The sequence below is a fragment of the Garra rufa genome, chromosome 16, assembly GCF_049309525.1.
Source record: "Garra rufa chromosome 16, GarRuf1.0, whole genome shotgun sequence".
NCBI lineage: Eukaryota > Metazoa > Chordata > Actinopteri > Cypriniformes > Cyprinidae > Garra > Garra rufa.
Genome location: NC_133376.1, coordinates 29,510,405 through 29,530,955, shown reverse-complemented (window position 1 = coordinate 29,530,955; position 20,551 = coordinate 29,510,405). Strand labels below are relative to the sequence as shown.

General features: G+C 34.7%; 1 protein-coding gene across 5 annotated transcripts in view; it reads left to right on the top strand.

Moving 5' to 3' along the window:
* LOC141287931 (teneurin-3) overlaps nt 1–20,551 on the top strand; it is a 137,221-nt gene that overhangs the window by 85,447 nt on the left and 31,223 nt on the right. For 4 of the 5 annotated variants that reach the window (XM_073820037.1, XM_073820036.1, XM_073820035.1 and 1 more), the window contains 6 exons: nt 1,963–2,163; nt 8,663–8,848; nt 11,058–11,204; nt 11,341–11,548; nt 14,292–14,411; nt 20,280–20,541. In XM_073820037.1, coding sequence (XP_073676138.1) covers nt 1,963–2,163; nt 8,663–8,848; nt 11,058–11,204; nt 11,341–11,548; nt 14,292–14,411; nt 20,280–20,541 — 1,124 coding nt within the window. Of the gene's footprint in view, nt 1–1,962; nt 2,164–8,662; nt 8,849–9,829; nt 9,857–11,057; nt 11,205–11,340; nt 11,549–14,291; nt 14,412–20,279; nt 20,542–20,551 lie in introns of all 5 variants that reach the window. The other variant, XM_073820038.1, reaches the window with a different exon arrangement.

Genomic DNA, 20,551 nt, shown 5'->3' with positions numbered 1-20,551 from the left:
GATGTCATCAAAATCGTGGATCTACAAAAAATTCTTAAATCAACAAGGATTTTCTAGACAAGTAAATATTTAATATTATATTTAATAAGTTAAAATTAAGTGCATTTTTGAAACAAGCAAAATAATCTGCCAGTGGGGTAAGAAAAATAATGAAGTTTTCTGTTTGAAATAAGATTTTTTTTTTTGCTTACCCCATTGGAATATTATTTTGCTTGTTCTAAGCAAAAACTCACTTAATTTTGACTTTTTTTTTTTCTGAAAATAATTTTTACTCGTTTAAAAAATGCTTCTTGATTACTTGATTGGCTGGAAAAAAGACAAAAAAATCTAAGTAAGAAAAGCAAGTTTTGAATGCTTCTATCTAAATGCGAATTGTGTCATTGCTTTGGAGCACACTAGCTTACAGATAAACTTAAGGCTAACATATTCATACTTGAAGCCAAAAAACTTTTTTTCAGCAACAACAATTTTTATCTCATTGGGACTTGAGATTGACATTATTATATGTAATTGACATTTTACATTATTATTAATGTTGAAAATGGTAGATTAATACTTTTGTGGATAATTTCCAGCAGTGTTGTTTTCGTCAACGATGATGATGACGAAATCATTTCGTTGACGCAACTTTTTTTCAAGACGATAACGAGACGATGACGAGATAAAAATGGCTCGTTGATGACTAAAACATGACGAGACGTGTGCGAGTTTTTGTTGACGAGACGAGAATAGACGAAAATGTTAGTGGGTGGTCCGTCAGATGTTTAAAATGCACGACATTTCTGCTTATTGTGCATGCCAATTAAAACCTAAAAAGTATCTGCCGCTATGGCAAGCCGTTTTTAGCATTAAATACTCTTTTCCATACTAGTAGGCTATAGCAAGCCGTTTTAGCATTCTATCCTTGTTTGGTTATGCCCACCACCTGGCGTGCAGCGCACAATGTGCTCAACACGTCACATTGTTGTCACTCAGACAGACAGACGATTAACCATGATGGCGGCAGTTTGCACATTATTTCAAATATATGTGACCCTGGACCACAAAACCAGTCATAAGGTTAAATTTGACAAAACTGAGTAAATAAATAAGCTTTCTATTGATGTATGGTTTGTTAGGATCGGACAATATTTGGCTGAGATACATCTATTTGAAATCAGAAATCTGAGGATGCAAAAAAATCACCTTTAAAGTTGTCCAAATTAGGTTCTTAACAATGCATATTACAAATCAAAAATTACATTTTGATATGTTTACAGTAGGAATTTTACAAAAAATCTTCATGGAACATGAACTTTACTTAATTTCTCAATGATTTTTGGCATAAAAGAAAAATCAAAAATTTTGACCCATACTATGTATTTTTGGCTATTGCTACAAACAAACCCCTGCGACTTAAGGCTGGTTTTGTGGTCCAGGGTCACATATGTCTTTTATGTCTAAAACCATTCCTTCATTATTGTAATTATTGGTGAAAATAGTCGATCCGGAAGCTCACATTGTGTTGAACTATAGATCTGCTATTTTCACAACTTATAAGTGACACTACCCAACAGCAAAATACTTACTGACCTACATTAATTTGTTAAAAGACTATTTTTCCCCCTTTTTTGACTAAAACTAGACTAAAACCTTTATGACTTTTCGTCGACTAAAATTGGACTAAAACTATCACATATAGAAGTGACTAAAATTTGACTAAAACTAATAAGCATTTTAGTCCAAAAGACTAAAGGTTGTCAAAAACAACACTGATTTCCAGGATTCTTTGATTAAAAGAATGCTCAAAAGAAGAGTATTTATTTGAAATAGAAAGTTTTTGTGACATTCCCAGTGTCTTTACTGTCAACTGGTTTCATACAGCCACAAAACATTACAGTTTGACCTGTTGGTTAAAAGTCACGGCAAAAATGTGAAGGTTATTCTAAGAAAATGGTCTGAAAATAATGCTGTTTTCCACAGTGGACTGTGTGGACCCATCCTGTTCGGGTCATGGCTCCTGCCTTCATGGTCAGTGCCATTGTACCTCAGGCTGGACCGGATCGAACTGTGAAACGCAGCTCTCTGTGTGTCCAGAACACTGCTCTGGTCACGGTACATTCCAGAGTGAGACCAGCTCTTGCATCTGTGACGTCAACTGGACAGGTCCTGAATGCTCTACAGGTATGACTTTCTTTTTTTTTTTTTTTTTTGATAACCCCTCAAACTATTTTTCTTTCCAGGTTTCAATTTGATTTTGAAATTTTCAGTGTGGTCTCTGACTTTTGAACCCCACTGTAGGTAACTGAATCATTACTACAGGAAATGGTCTGTGCTCTGACACACACTGCCCACACTATGTGCTGTTAGGTATACTAATGTTTATGTTTCTAGTTTGATAAGCCAGTTGTGAGTAACCTTTCGTCAGCATTTCCTGTGGCCATGACGCACATACTGCATGCTAATCTTACAGAAGTAGCTATAACTTTCATTCCCCTTGTGATGCCTGTAAGTAATTGGTGAAAAGAAAAAGAAATGTAGCTGTCGGGCTGTTTCTTTAGAGAATGTTGTGGGAATTATGCCATTGTAAGAGCCTGTGGTTTTGTAGTAAGGGAATTTGTGAAATGTAAATGTGAGGAAAACAATAAATGTGCTGCTGTGGTTATCAAAAAGTGTTAGAGTAAAACAGGGATCACCCCAGATTCATTTTGTTACAGTTTCAAAAAAACCTCTTTTGTTCATATGTGAACTAACGCTTACACTGCTGTTGAAATGTTTGGGGAATTTTTTGTGTTTTATGCTCACCAAAACAGTAATATTGTGACAGATTATAGCTGTTTTATAATAGATTTTTAAAGGTTATTTATTCCTGTGATGTCAAAAGCTGGATTTTCAATATCATTACTCCAGTCTTCAGCGTCACATGATTTTAAAAAAAATCTAACATGCTGATTTGCTACTTAACAAACATTTTGCATTACTGTTAATGTTGAAAACATTTTTGTTTTCAGGATTCTTTTATCAATATAATGTTCAAATAAGAACATTTATTTAAAATAGAAATCTTTTGTGACATTATCAATGTCTTTACTGTCAGTTTTGACTAATATACACTACCAGTCAAAAGTTTTTGGACACTAAGAAGTCTCTTCTGCTCACCAAGCCTGCATTTATTTGATCCGAAATACAGCAAAAGTAGTAATATTGTGAAATATTTTTACTATTTATATATTCAAATAGAACTGCTTTCTATTTGAATATATTTTAAAATGTAATTTATAATTCTAATATGCTGATTTGCTGAAACATTTTATTATTATTATTCATATTTTAAACAGTTGAATCAGTTTTTTTAAGGATTCTTTGATGAATAGAAAGATCCAAAGATTAGCATTTATCTAAAATAAAAAGCTTTTTTTATTATATACACTATACCATTTAAATTGATCATAAACATAATGTTACAAAAGATTTCTATTTCAGATAAATGCTGTTCGTCTGAACTATCTATTCATCGAAGAAACCTGAAAACATTCTACTCAGCTGTTTTCAACAACATCATAATAATAATAAATGTTTCTTGAGCAGCAAATTAGAATGATTTCTGAAGAATCGTGTGACTGAAGTAATAATGCTAAAAATTCAGCTTTGAAATCACATTAAAATTAAAACATTAAAAATCTTTTGACTGGTAGTATAATACGCCACTGTTAAATGAAAGCATTAATTTCTAAATAAATAAATATAGTGTACTGTATATTTGTTTACTTTTATATTCCTGTACAAACTGTTTTCTTTTATAAGGCTTCTATTTAATGTCACTTGAATTTTATGTAGCAATGAAATATAACAAAACTGCTATACAGAAATGTTCTATTTAAACATTTGCTTTTATTAAAAAATAAAATATTTGTTTAAGATGTAGTAAAGCCACTAAGCCATTACTTTCATCTGGATGTTTGTGAGCTTAGCGTCAGGCCACTTCTAGCTGCAGCTCTGGCCATGGGAGCAATAGGAGTCTACTTGCTTGCACAGTTGGGGTTTTGTCTCTTCATTACCTCCACTGTTCCACCTCAATTAAATAAACTTTAATTAACGGGTGTGTGGCGTGGATCGACCCGCCTCCCGCTGGAACCTGGAAGTGCTAAAAACAGATAAACACCTTGCCGCTAATGAAAAATTGATTACATCGACTGGTGTGGAAAAAGAAGGTTGTTAAAAAAAAAAAAAAGATTGAATGAATCAAGCAACCCTTCACCTTTTTAAAGCAATTTAATATTCCGGAGAGCCAGCACACGACCTAATCAGACCCTCCAAGGTCTTACGGTTGAAGACAAAACTCTTGAGAGTGTCAGCACAAGGGCTCCCCAGTACAAACATCAGTGAGACTTTACCTACGTTTTACTCAATTTGAGGTTTTATCCGTTATTTATTTGTCAAGAGTACTTTTTTGCCACTCTAAAAGTTGCTTGACAAAGAAATGGCTTAATGGAAGACCAATTCTGTACTTGCCTGAGAGGTTGCCTTGGGCAGCGGTGGAGAACTTTGAAAAAGTCACCGGTGTAATTTCTCTGCAATGATAAATTGGCTCCAGCATGGCCTTATAAAATCTAAATTGCCTCTGGCGGTGTTATTCGCGGGGTTTTTAGGAGTCGTTGAGGTGATAGTTCTAAGGACATAATGATTAGTTGAAATGAAGGTGGATGGGGCCAAGCCAGGTCTAAGTTGACCTTGTTATCTAGCATCAGCTTGTTTAGATGCACTGGTTTCAGCCTTGAACCCGATTCTCTTCCAATAGCTGGATCTCTAACTCAAGACAGACAAGATCTGAATTGAGTTAACATGCATACTGATGAAAATGTTGAAAAGCAGGTGAAGAAAAGCTTGAGATTGCAAGCTATTGCCCATATTTTACTTCACTTTACTGTATCGACATTAGAACGATTAGTTGAAATGAAGGTGGATGGGGGCAATCCAAGTCTAAGCTTCTCTCATTATCTGTCATCAGACGCATTTAGATGGTATTACACATTGCTGTCTGGTTGCAGCATGTCTAAAAAGGCTTTTATATCTGAATCTCGAGCTCAATGCAGACAATGCCTGATTTATATGAATTTATGCAGAAAATACATACTGAAAATTTAAATGCCTTGCGCTGTCTGACGCATACAGATGTAATCTTACAATCTCGTCTTGACCCGTAGGTTGTTTTAATACATGCAGATCGGTGTTGGACTGGAAACAGACATGCAGATGTAATTCTACAGTGTGCATGTTAATTCATTTAGATTAATAGTTTACTGCCCACTGGGAAATTTTAAGGTGACGGTAAATTGAATGTATAATATAAACTGAGTAATGAAGTTGCTACAGCACCATCTACGGACCCGAGTCTTCCTAATTTGAGATGTCTCTCTAGAATAGCAGAGTGCACAATGTTTGCTGACACTTGCAGAATATGGTTATGCCTTATGGAAGTAATTATCTATTAAACATACCCTCCAAAAATGGCTTTGGCATGTAGCCATATTTTTTAAAATCAAATCATTTTTTAAAAAATGCCTTGAATTTTAACCTTGAAACCAAATAACTTTTTGAGAATCTTTTTGGCTACATTTTCTCCTAGATGGAATAAAGACAATTTAAAATGTATTTTTAAAAGCACGGAATGTAGTGATAAACACAGAAGGACAACATGGTGTGATTCTCTAAAAGAGACGTTTGTCCTTGAAAATGCTCACAAGACAATCTTGTGTGAATGTGTGTATGTGTGTGAATGTATTTGTTGATGGATGCTCTGGAGAGCTCCAGAAATGTTAGCAGTCACAGCTTGCGGGATGACAAGTTCAGAGCCATTGTGCATTGGCTTTAGCACAAAACTATCAAAGGATTACTGCCAATTTTGTTCCCCAACATTCAAATACAATCCAGCAGTGAGAATTAGAGTGCCAAAGATGCATTCAGTCATAGCAGTTATAATTCAGCACGGTGCTGTTGTAAAGGAGATGAAATTTCTTATTTGTTTTGCCAAAGCAGAAGAGACAATATGTAGATCAGGGGTCTTCAACAGGGGATCCGCAAAAGACCTGCAAGTGTCCACAATTTTTTTTATCTCAAATAAATGTTTTTAGAAAAAAAAAAGTGTTAAACAAAAATAGAATATTAAGTTAAATTCAATAAAAGCTCAAGGAATAGTTCGCCCAGGATTTTTTTTTTTATTATTATTTATGGTCATTTATTTATGGTTATTTATATATACTGGTTTGGGGAAACCAGAAAATTTTGACATTATTTACTCACCCTCAAGTTGTTCCAAACCCGTATGAATTTCTCTCTTCTGTTGAACATGAACTAATATATTTTGAAGATTTTTGGGAAACAAAGATTTGGGAAAAATACTAAGTGGCTACCAGCAGTTGATAGGTTACCAACATTCTTCAAAATATATTCTTGTATGTTCAACAGAAGGAAGAAAGTCATACTGGTTTGGGAAAAGCAGAAAATTCTGTCATTATTTACTCACCCTCAAGTTGTTTCAAACCTGTGTGAATTTCTTTCTTCTGTTGAACATGAAATAATATATTTTGAAGATTTTTAGGAAACAATGAGTTGGGGAAAGTCAATGGCTACCAGCAGTTGTTTTTTACATTCTTTAAAAATTTAATTGTTATTTTTCAACAAAAGAAAGAAAGTCATACTGGTTTGGGGAAACCAGAAAATTTTGACATTATTTACTCACCCTCAAGTTGTTCCAAACCTGTGTGAATTTCCCTCTTTTGTTGAACATGAAATAATATATTTTGAAGATTTTTAGGAAACAATGAGTTGGGGAAAGTCAATGGCAACCGGCAGTTGTTTTGTTTCCAACATTCTTTAAAAATTTAATTGTTATTTTTCAACAAAAGAAAGAAAGTCATACTGGTTTGGGGAAACCAGAAAATTTTGACATTATTTACTCACCATCAAGTTGTTCCAAACCCGTATGAATTTCTCTCTTCTGTTGAACATGAACTAATATATTTTGAAGATTTTTGGGAAACAAAGATTTGGGAAAAATACTAAGTGGCTACCAGCAGTTGATAGGTTACCAACATTCTTCAAAATATATTCTTATATGTTCAACAGAAGGAAGAAAGTCATACTGGTTCAGTCATTATTTACTCACCCTCAAGTTGTTTCAAACCTGTGTGAATTTCTTTCTTCTGTTGAACATGAAATAATATATTTTGAAGATTTTAGGAAACAATGAGTTGGGGAAAGTCAATGGCTACTGGCAGTTGTTTTTTACATTCTTTAAAAATTTAATTGTTATTTTTCAACAAAAGAAAGAAAGTCATACTGGTTTGGGGAAACCAGAAAATTGTGACATTATTTACTCACCCTCAAGTTGTTCCAAACCTGTGTGAATTTCCCTCTTTTGTTGAACATGAAATAATATATTTTGAAGATTTTTAGGAAACAATGAGTTGGGGAAAGTCAATGGCTACCGGCAGTTGTTTTTTACATTCTTTAAAAATTTAATTGTTATTTTTCAACAAAAGAAAGAAAGTCATACTGGTTTGGGGAAACCAGAAAATTATGACATTATTTACTCACCCTCAAGTTGTTCCAAACCTGTGTGAATTTCCCTCTTTTGTTGAACATGAAATAATATATTTTGAAGATTTTTGGGAAACAAAGATTTGGGAAAAATACTAAGTGGCTACCAGCAGTTGATAGGTTACCAACATTCTTCAAAATATATTCTTATATGTTCAACAGAAGGAAGAAAGTCATACTGGTTCAGTCATTATTTACTCACCCTCAAGTTGTTTCAAACCTGTGTGAATTTCTTTCTTCTGTTGAACATGAAATAATATATTTTGAAGATTTTTAGGAAACAATGAGTTGGGGAAAGTCAATGGCTACCGGCAGTTGTTTTTTACATTCTTTAAAAATTTAATTGTTATTTTTCAACAAAAGAAAGAAAGTCATACTGGTTAGGGAAAACCAGAAAAATTCTGTCATTATTTACTCACCCTTAAGTTATTCCAAACCTGTATGAATGTCTTTCCTTTGTTGAACACAAAATAATATATTTTGAAGATTTTTGGAAAACAATGAGTTGGGTAAAAATGGGTTACAAAATTCTTCAAAATATATTCTCATATGCTGAACAGAAGAAAGAAAATCATACCAGAAAATTCTGTTATTATTTACTCACCCTAAAGTTCCAAACCTGTATGAATTTCTTTCCTTTGTTGAACACACAATAATATATTTTCAGGATTTTTGGGAAACAAACAGTTGGGTAAAAATTCATAAAAAACATTCTTCAAAATATATTATGTGTTCAACAGAAGAAAGAAAGTCATAAAGGTTTGGAACAACTTGAGGGTGGGTAAATAATGACAGCATTTTCATTTTTGGGTGAACGATCCTTTTAAGAAGCTGCAATTCAGCTAAATGATTCATTGTAACTCCCATATTAAAATGCATTAAATGGAATTAAAATCTAATGTACAAGTATGTGACTCTGTACATCCATAATGATTATTTTAATGGCATACATTATTACATTAATGCAAGCTTTGTGACTTTATACAAAAATGCATAATTTGTATAGTTGTTTTATCTACTGCATTTTTATGATTTGTATTCCTGCTTGTATTTTATGACTCAAACATAACACTGTTTGTTTCAGAATTGTGTGCAACGGATTGCAGTCCTCACGGCGTGTGTGTTGGTGGTGTGTGTCGGTGTGCGGATGGCTGGTCGGGGGCAGGGTGTGAACAGGAGGAGTGTCAGGCACACTGTGGGGAGCACGGCGTGTGTCGAAAGGGGAAGTGTGAGTGTCATCAAGGTTGGACGGGAGAAAACTGCAATATCGGTGAGTTCACCCTGTTGTAAACCTTGTATTTTGTTACATTAGTTTTCAAAAGTATCAGTGTTTCCACTTGAAAAAAATCACAAATAAAATTGTGTTTTACAAGTCAGTAAAAAGTAATAGAAGTAAATAGATAAATAATAATATAATAATAAATAATAAAGATAATAAAGATACATAATAAATAAATAAAATGGAAAAGCCCAGATTTCTGTACTGGATATTTCAGGATTCAAAAGTTTGGGACTTTTCAATATTTTTAAAGAATCTATATAAATACATATTATGGTTTCCACAAAAATATTAAACTGCAATGTTTTCAACATTGAAAATGCGAATTCTTGATCAGCAAATAAACATATTAAAATGGTTTCTAAAGGATCATGTGACACTAAAGACTGAAGTAATGGTTGCTGAAAATTTAGCTTTGCCATTACAGGAATACATGAAATTTAATTACATTTTTTTTTTAGTAAATTAAATGCGTTCTTGGTGAGCATAATATATGTTTTTCCCACCTCAAACTTTTGAAAGGTAGTATGACTATTTTGCACTAAAAAAAGTTAAATCTTGTTCTTGGTTATAAAGTTTGTAGAGCAAAAGCTCGAAACTCAGTGAACCATTCATGAACAAATAATTATTTTAGTCAGTTATTTTTTAACAACGGGTTCACAAATCTGAAAAATTCATTTGATTTTGAAAGCATCCTTATCTAGTAATCAGAAATGACTAGAAAGGTCATGGAAATGTATTGTTTGGAGTGCGAAGCCTGCATATTGCAAAATGTCAAATTATTCATGCAATACTTGAGAGTAATTTTAAAAATCAAACACATTGTCAGCACATCAGTATACTTTAGCCTATTCAAAATTAACTTATGAAAGCTCACAGGTTACCAGTTCACTGAATAGGTACATTTATTGCGTAGTTAATATTTTGTGTCTGAATGACTTGAATGATTTTTTTTTCCCTTTATCAATCTAGCTCACTTTTTGGACAGCAAAATAAAAGGTACAGTGCTTTCTTTCATCAACCGTGTTCAGCTTTCCTATGATGTCCGGAATTAAAATGCATCTCTTTTTTAATTATTGTTTTCTTAAATTCCTCTTTAATGATATTTTCATTGATTGCAAATGTTTATTAAATCAAAAAGCAGATTCACCGATGTAGACCTTGCTTCGTCAAAAAAAAGAAAAAAAAGAAAGAAAAATTCAAAAGCATTCGTGCCCTCCTCTAATCGAGCTCTTCAACAGTACAATGCAAATATCATAAAATGTCATATTTACTGAGGAGAGGGTAAGCTGCAGCATATTAGGTGTGTGTAACCAGCAGAGACTGCCTGGGCTGTCTATAGAAATGACACTAAATCACTGCATACCGCAGTATAACACCACATGTTTAATTCTTTTCCCTGAATGTCTCTTCATGATAGCAGACTGGATAGGATATAGAGGTAAAGGTCATGCTGCCCTGAAGAGAGCATGTGGCTCTGACCCCTCTGTCTCTCAAGCATGACTTTCATTATGTCTATGTACCGTGTATTAATGTCTCCCCACATGTGTGCGGTTTCAGGTTTCCTGTTTAATACAGAGTAACTGTAGGCATACAAAGGCACACACAGCATCATCAGTCAGTCCATGCACATATACACATTCGCATTACCCAAATCCCCATTGTTGTACATCTCACTGTCTCTTAATGTAATATTTAGCAGCTGCTAAGCTCCTTAATTTAGCATTTCCTCTGTAATTTCCTTTGACTTCACACATTCTGTGACAAAGGATATGATGGAGCACTTCAGTATGCTGTCTGATAAACTTTCTCTGCACTTGTGCTGTTCAGCTCAGCATGCTGTTAATTCACATGGACACTGCTAGATCTATAATTTGATAGTTGAACGCTCTTGAAACTTTATAAGCTCAGATACCTCATAAATGTTTTTTTTTTTTGCCTTGCTAGTATTAATCTGTTCGTTTTCTACAATACTAAAGCACATATTTTGTCCAGCTGTTTCATGTGAAATTACAGCTGTCCCTGAGTCCTGTCCGATGTCTTTAAAATGTCAAGTTCCAAACGTTTGACTGAGTAAAACACATTCACCGTGTTTTCCCCTGTATGTTTATGCAGTTCTTTATGGTGAGTTCTTCACCCCTTTGACAATCCTAGGCTGCTGATTGGTCGGTATGTATAACTGATGAATTTGTCCCGGTAGATAGCTGTCCAGGGCTGTGTAACAACAACGGCAGGTGCATTCTGGACCAGAACGGATGGCACTGCCTCTGCCAGTCGGGATGGAGAGGGGTGGGGTGTGATGTCGCCATGGAAACTCTTTGCTCTGACGGCAAGGACAACGAGGGAGGTGAGAAAATGATGAGAAGTTGGGGGCTAAATATTTGTTTTAATTGGATTGTGCTCCCACTTGTGTACTAAAAATGTCTATGTAACTTAAAAAACACTGAATATTTAGTCTAAAGTGTTTTTCTGTTGTTTTTTAGATGGCTTGGTGGACTGCATGGACCCGGACTGTTGCATTCACAGCACCTGTCAGGGTCAGACGTATTGCCGCGGGGCTCCAGATCCCAGTACAATGCAACACCTCAGCTCACCTACTCCAGAAGCTCAGGGCTTCTATCAGCGCGTCAGCTTTCTGGTAGCTCCGGGGGGCACACATACCCTACCAGGGGAAAACACGTTCAACAGCAGGTTAGGAGATCTTAAACTGCCGAAGAACAGTCAACTTGGTTTGGATTTAGGGATTCTTTCCTACAGTGAACTCAAAAATCTGGCTGGAAGGGATACTTCAGCCAAAAAAACTTTTTTTTTGCCCATGCAGGGAATATATCGCTAGATACTAATGTTGTTTTAGACCCCATTGACTTTTATTATACACTCTAAAAATGCTGGGTTAAATATTGGACTAAATGTCTAACCCAACCTTCTAGGTAATTTTATTTGACTCAGCTATTGTTTCAAAAAATTACTAATTAGCTGGCTAAAAATAAATCCAAAATAGGTTGTAAATTAACAACTGGATACATAATCACTAGAGGTATCAAAAAGTAAACATTTATCAATAAGCAATTAAAAAAAAAAAAATCCAATTGTCCATGAGTATTTTGTAAACTGGCCGCTGTTCTTCAGAAAAATCCTTCAGGTCCCACAATTTTTTTGATTTTTCAGCATTTTTGCGTATTTGAACCCTTTCCAATAATGACTGTATGATTTTGAGATCCATTTATTCACACTGAGTACAACTGAGGGACTCATATGCAACTATTACAGAAGGTTCAAACGCTCACTGATGCTTCAGAGGGAAACACGATGCATTAAGAGACAGGGGTGTAAACTTTTGAACAGAATAAAGATTTATACATTTTTCTTATTTTGTGTAAATATCATATATATTTTTTCATTTAGTACTGCCCTTTAGAAGCTACAGAAGATGCATGTTTCCTAGAAGACAAAATAAGTTAAATTTAGCCTGATCTTCAAATTCAAAAAGTTTTCACCCCGGCTCTTAATTCCTTCTGAAGCATCAGTGATCGTTGGAACATTCCGTAATAGTTGCATATGAGTCCCTCAGTTGTCCTCAGTGTGAAAAGATGGATCTCAAAATCATACAGTCATTGTTGGAAAGGGTTCAAATAGACAAAAATGCTGAAAATAAAAGAATCTGTGGGGCCTGAAGCATTTTTCTGAAGAACAGCAGGCAGTTTAACTGTTCAACACAGTTTTAAGAATCAAGTGTATGTAAACTTTTGAACGGGGTCATTTTTATAAATTCAACTATTATTTTCTTTTGTGCACTATATGTAAACATCTTTTATGTGAAATGTCTTTTTCAAGTCAGTACTAAATATAAATAACTAAAAACTACTAAAAAACTAATAAAAACTAACTGACCAACTAAAAAAAATAACATGCATTTTGTATGATTCCTCTTATTTTGGTAAAATAAATAACATTTTGCAGATTATGCAAGGTGTATGCAAACTTTTGATTTCAACTTTTGACTTTAATGAATGTTCATTTATTGAACATATAAATAAATGTTCATTTATAACCAATTTTGGGATAATTTTAAGCAACAAATATAGTAGTTTTTAAGCAATAGTTGAGTTTAATAAAACTGGGTTAAAAAACAGCATTTTTTAGAGTGTAGGAACACAAAAACTAAAAAAGCATCTTCAAAATATCTTATCTAGTGTTCCCAAAGAGTGTAAGTAAATCATCTCAGGATTGCCATTTGTGAGTGGACTAAACACTTATCTCTAAAACACTTCCAGTCTAGCTTAGAAAGCATTTATAGTTGTTTTATAAGCTCAATTTTTATGACTTTTTAATAATGGTAAAACATATTTTATGATGTCATAAAATGGCTGAACGTTATTTAACAATGATTTTTAACTGCCAAAATGGTTTAATATACATCATTCTAAGCTTTCCACTGTGAGACACATGGCTTGTTATCCCGACAATGCCTCTATTTCATGTTTTATTTATCAGTGGTATAACATATTAACATGTATATGCATAGAAAGTCCTTTGGCTATGCAAGTAATTGTGATGCCGTTTGATGTGTTGCACAAAATTTCCCACAATCTTAAAGTGTTTTTTGTAACGTTTTGTGGTCGCAGATCTAACGGCATGGGAAAACAGAGCAAGCCTCCCACACTCATACAGAATAGACAATAGGGCTTTCCGTTTTGATAGAAATTCAGAACTTCCCTTTTTGAAGCCTCCATGTTATCCTATCTAATTTCTGCAGCTTTCATATTGCAGATAGAAAAGCTATCCACTCGTTGGTATGATTTGTACCGAAAGCTAACGTACCATGTACTTTAGGAAATGATTACTTTTTCCACTGAAAAAATTGAGCGGCTCACCTTTGCACCTCTTCAATTTAGAATCTTGAGCGAATATGTTCTTTGCCCTTTGGTGTTTTTTGACAAAGTTAACAATATGAACATTGCTGCTTGTGTTCACTGCCTTAAAATAGGACTAGTCAAGAAAAAACTTGTTAGAATCTCTTGATATTTGGCTGATGAAGCTTTTGATTATGCCTTGATGAGGAAACTTCTCATCCCGCCCATCTGCCCTGAGGTTTCTTTTGTTCGCACATTGAGAAATTATCACACAATTAGTCTAAAGATGCACGATTGCAGGTCAGCCTCTAAATGGTGCTTGGTAAAATAATTTGTGTTGTAATTACATCTGTGAAGATTGTCAAAACAGAACGGCAGAGGAAGGTCAGGTGCAGTGGATTGAGACATTTTATAGTAGATATATATGAATTTTATGTATAAAATATCAAATTTAATGCCCTTTTTTTTTTTTTTTTAAACAGGCAACCTGCTGACCTTGAAAATCACTGCTATGAACAGCTGGTTAATCTACCTTTGTTTTCACTCAGAGGCATTTTTATGTGTTTGTGTTTATTTAACAGCCTGGTGTCCGTAGTGCGAGGACAGGTGGTGACCAGTGACGGCACTCCGCTGATTGGGGTGAATGTGTCCCTTCTGCATTACCCCCAGCAGGGTTATACCATCACCAGACAGGACGGCATGTTCGTACAAATATGTTTTACTCACACACATACAAGCAAATACATAAACACATAATTATGCTAATACCTACCCTTAAGATAGTCGGTGTGAAACCATTTTGCATAGTTTTATGCAAATTCATATTTACATTTCACTGCTTCCCACACAAGTCAAATCAACACAAATAAATAGGCACATTTTCACCCCCATGTCAGGGTTACTGTCACTCAAAGGCAACATTTTACCATTTGACCTATGAATGTCCCCTGTTTATGACCCCCCCTGTTTATGAAAATATGTACAATTTTATCTGATATAATACATTACATTTTTATAATGTATAATTTAAATTATGTAAGTTAAATGCATGTAGAATTCACATTTATGTAATTTATTCTTTTGAAACCATATTTTAATGATTTAATAAGAGTGAAAAAAACAATTATATTTTATATTTTAACATTAACAATGTAATCAATATTCTGTTTATTAAAGCCAAGTATGAATCTCATTAAGTTAACTTTTAACTATTTTTGACTTTGTCAGATAATCAGTCATCAAAGCTCGATAAATGCTGGTCACAGACATGGAAATTTACTTTAAATTTCACCAAGCTGATTACTTACTAAAAACTCCCACAGATCATGTTTTCATGTCATTTTAAATCTTATTTAGATGTAACAAAGCGGTTATATCTAAGTGTGACTTGTTCACTTTTGAATTGTCCTGGTCTTCCCATGCATTGCCTCCTCTCACGTGACTTTCCCTCATACATTCTTAAATACACCCCCTTAAACTCACCTTATGCTTTAGGGGATCTGTTAAAACTCAAGGGGCTCAGGGGAGGCGAGAGAGTAACCGCTGTAACTTTACCTCTGGTGTGGCTGTTGGACAATGTTTCATTAGAAAAATTAGTGACTTATACACTTTCTAACATTATAATTAGTTTTATTGCTGATTGCACAATAATTTGTGACCCGAACTGGCAAAATAAGTCGGAATGCGCACAGTCCAATGTTGAGCTACAGGCAAAAGAAGGAAAAAATGTCAGTTTTGGTCAAATTTGAGTTTTTCACAAAAAAAGGTTAACTAAGCCATCTTCTAATGAGCCCAATGCTCCAAATTATAATTAAACATATAAAATGATCTTTATTTGTACGTTTACTGAGAGGAGTACTTTTTGTCAGCTCACTTCTGGATGACTGCTGTTGCTTCTCACCACAAGTTGTAGATCTATTGTTGCAAAGCGCAGTCAGCTTTGCGAGTATTCATATCGAATTATCGATGACATGAGTCCAAACCAGTTAAATATGATTTTCAAACCCATGCTGATGAAAACAAAACAATTGCGCTGACTGACATTTGCAAAGCGCATGCATAAGACGTGCCTCTGTGTGAGCACGCAGTCTCCCTTTAAAGTGCATTATTGCTAAATACGTCTTGACGAGATTCACACAAACATCTGTTATGTCTTACATGAACGTTTAGTTAATGGTTATTATATTAGATCCATGCATTAGAGTAGGTCTTAATATAGATCTGTCTCAGGGTGTGTTCACACTTATAGTTCAGTTCGTTTGCTTCATTTGGTCCGGACCAAAAAGAAAAATTATACATTTGGTCTTGGTCTTGCAATTTTCAACAGCGAATCCACACATACTGAACCAAACTCACAAAGAGCTCATAAAAGGCACTTTACCTCCTTGTTGCTCCACATTTACCCTCTGCTCATTATGTTTTGGATACACCCTTTTTCTTTTCATGAAATCATGTCGCATAGCATCACATCTTGCCATTTGTTTGGTTCGTTTAGAAGTATTTGGTCTGTGTCACATTCATATTTCAATCATACAGCACCTGAGTTTGTTTGGAAGCGGTCTGTTTGTTAGTGGTCTGGGTCTGTTTGTTTGGTGCGCACCAGGGTTCGGATGGCAGCTTACACTTACTCAAATGAACCGCACTAACAGAGCAATCGCACCAGAGTTTAAGCTGGTCCTTTGCTGGTTTATGCTGGTCCAGAATTAACCAGCAAAGGACCAGCTTGCTAAAACCAGCATCAAAACCTACCTAACCAGCATATGCTGTTTTTTTCAGCAGGGAGCTCAGTCATTTTTTGTCCGATTCCAACAAGTCATATATCATTTTGAAGGTATTTCAACTATATGAAGGTATAGAGAATGTGAAAATAAAAACAACTAATTTTTTAAAATTTGCTCATTCTGACTAATTTTGCCAGCACGGGTCACTTTTTTTTTCTTATCCAATATTCTGAGGAGACACCGCCTCCCTTCAATCATGAAACATAAGTAAGTTGAGTCAGACAAATAATGTTTTAGATTAATCAAATGGTAATTTATTAACTGTTCCAACCAATTAAATTAATTCAGTGAAGGATGTAAGACTGACAAAGCAGTGCAACAATCGGATCTCCACATTTATACATTACAAAGATGAAAATGTTCATTTTCAAGCCTCATTTTAACTGTAGTTACACAACATTAAAGCAGTCTGCAGAGTTTAACTTTTAGTTCTGAGCTGATTCTGGGGCTATCTGACCTTCTTGTACCTTTATAATAATCCCTTTAGTCATTATCCATTATTATCAAGAATCACTCAGATCAGCAGCTAACGTGAGTCATCTACTCAAGGGTCACATGTGTGGGCGTTTGCATGCGTATGTGTGGCGACCGCATGCCTTAAACTGAGGCATGACCGTAATGCATTAAAAACTTTATTTTCTCTTCAATGGAGTTTAATGAAAGAAAAAAATACTCAAGGGATGGATCTTCATCTCTAAAGAAGGAAGGCTGATGTTGGGGATTATCCGATATATCCAGATCCCTCCTAAAAACCTGCACACAGGGGAATGGGCTTCAGATAATCATGCTTGTTCAGTGCTGGTGTGTGCTCTTGGTTAGCAAGCGTGTCCAAGGGGAAACAGAGGCAAAGAAACAGCTTTAAGGGCCGATGGTCTGGAACAGTGGCGCAGCCATGCCGGGATTAAAAAAAGGGACAGGAGCAGTTAGGGAGAATTTCAAGGCAGTGCAAGGATGTGTATGTTTGTGTGTATGTGTGTAGTCACCGCACCGCTCATCTCTCGCCTTCCGGGCAGGGGAGTCAGCAGCTCATATAGAGCACGACTTCAAAGAGACGCCCCTTCATTTCCAAATCTGCGCCTACCTCCTCGCTATATCACGCTAATTAAAATAGGTCCTGCTCTAACTGCTTCATCCAGATCTCTCATCCAAATCCCTCAAAACGTAAAAAAAAAGTTACATCACATCTCTACCCCTACTCTCATCAACTAGAACATCTTACGTGTGCCAGCGAACTCTTGATAAAAGGCAGTGAAGTCTGCCATGTATTTTAGCTGTTATTCATGAATCAGATACATTTTTAGAGGAGGATTTGAAACGTGGAAGACATCAATAACTAAGCGCTTTGATGAGCCTAACAAACCATGTAATTTGGAGAGGACCCATGCGCTTATGAGTTTGATAACAGGAAATTATGAATCACACTTAGCCTTCATATGCCCTCTGCCCCCACACAAACAATGTGAGATTCTGGAACAAACTGTATCTTTTTCGTAAAAATATTGAAATATTATGTAAATAACCTCTACTGTTTAAAAGTTTGGAGATGTTTTAATGTTTCTGAAATGAGTCTCTTACGCTCACCAAGGCTACGTTCTGTATTTAATCAAAAAATACAATTCAAGCAAAACCAGTAATATGGTGAAATAGTTTTATTGTTAATGTATCTTAAAATGTAATTTATTTCTGAGATGACAAGCTGAATTTTAGCAGTATTGAGTGTCACATGATCATTCATTCAGAAATTATTCCTAAATGCTGATTTGCTTCTTAAAGGATTAGTTTCCTTCTAGAATAAGAATGTACAGATAATGTACTCACCCCCTTGTCATCTAAGATGTTCATGTCTTTCTTTCTTTAGTCGTAAAGAAATGATGTTTTCTGAGGAAAACATTTCAGGATTTCTCTCCATATAATGGATATGTATGGTGCCCCCAAGTTTGAACTTCCAAAATGCAGTTTAAATGCAGCTTCAAATGGCTCTTCATCCCAGCCGAGGATGAAGAGTGTTATTTAGCGAAATGGTTATTTTTGAAACAAATTGACAATTTATATACTTTTTTAACCTCAAATGCTTGTCTTGTCTCGTCTGCGTAGTCTGTGTTATCTGTGTCAATACAGTTAAAACTTTTAAATCATCCTACATCGCTGTTTTATCTTTTTTTGTAAACAGTGTTTGATTTTCTTTGTATGTTCACTTTGTAAACACTTGGTTGGTACTTCTGTAGCGATGTAGGATGATTTTGAAGTTGGGGAAGAAAACGAGATAGGAGTTTTTTCTACATACCCTAACTGTCTTTAACCAGAAAAAAACAGGAGTTCACGCAGACCTAGACAAGAAGAGCGTTTGAGGTTAAAAAGTATGGAAATTGTCAATTTGTTTCGAAGATGACTGATCGTTTTGCTACCTCTGCTGGAATCATTTAGAGCCATTTAAATCCGCATTTAAAATGCATTTTGGAAGTTCAAACTTGGGGGCACCATTGAAGTCCACTATATGGCGGTAATTCTTATTATTATCAATGTTGAAAACAGTTGCAGTGCTTACTTTTTTTATGAAAAACGATGATACTAGTCTTCAGGATACTTATATGTTAAAAAGTTCACAAGAACAGCATATATTTAAAATAGAAATCTTTTGTAACATTATAAATGTCTTTACTGTATTTTTTTTTTAATCAATTTAATGCATCCCTGCTGAATAAAAGTATGGATTTCTTTAAAAAATATCAATGTATATTACATATCAATAAGAAACATTTTTCATTTTAGACATTTTCATGCATACAACTTAAAAAGTATAAAGATTACAAAAAGTAAAATGGATTATGTAATCAGATTCTAAAAAGTAAGTACTTGTTATTTAATTAAATTGCATTTTAAAATACTCTTAATCAGTCTACAGTGATTTTTAATGGATTACAAGATTACATATTATTTACACAATAACATTTAATTATTCATATTTTTTTCGATTCTGCCTGATTTGTCTTTTAAATTGTCCATTCATAAATAACCTAATGCTTATATACTTTCAGAATGTTTCAATATTGCATCAACTACTGATGAACACATTGGTTTTTATTTGAATGATCACTCTGTGGGTCATTTAACCATGCATTTCTATGTCTTTGGAAGGATTTTGTCTTACAAACACATTAAAATGCACAAATTCATGAAACATTCCACCTGATATATTTACTTGAAGTACCCCTGAGATTTTAAAATAATTGATTTAATAATTAAGTACGACATTTGCATGTTCATTAATTCTCTGATGTTGGATATGGTTTCATGACATGCAGGTTAACAAGTAAAATGTTTTTTATTTAGATTGATTTTAAAATGATTTGTTTTAATTAAACATTTTTAATGATTTAACCCCTGCAGTTCCTTCACAAACCTTGACGTAATGTAAAGTTCAATGCACTTCATGTTGTTAATAACAACAAATGGAATATATTGTCTTACTTTTCTTAATATATTGTATTTTTATGTCAATATGCTACAAGATTCTCCTATTTAAATCAATGCGATAAACAAGTTAGGTCAAAATTATCTAAAAATAATCTAAAAGTGGTGGATAGATTATGATGCTAAGTGCAATTTTTGTTTTTGTAATTTGGAATCAGTAACGGATTACAATTTGTAAGTAATCCACCCAGTGCTGGACATCACTATTATACTATCACTGCACCATGGTCTCACCATAGTACTTTTTCAGAAGAGTAAATGTATTTGTCAAGCATGTGTGAGCTCTGTTCTGAAAATTGTGTTTTTATCCACCTGCAGGTTTGATTTATTGGTTAACGGAGGCACGGCATTGACGATGCGTTTCGTGCGTGCTCCATACTCCGCTGTGTATCGCACGGTGTGGTTGTCATGGAGAGTTTTCCATGTGATGGACACATTGGTGATGAGAAAAGAGGAAAGAGACACGCCAACCTGTGAATTTAGTGGCCTTGACAGACCCTCGCCCCGAATCACGGCGTCACCGCTCTCCACCTTCTACCGCTCCAGCCCCGAGGCCAGCCCCATCATTCCTGAGACACAGGTGAGTCATA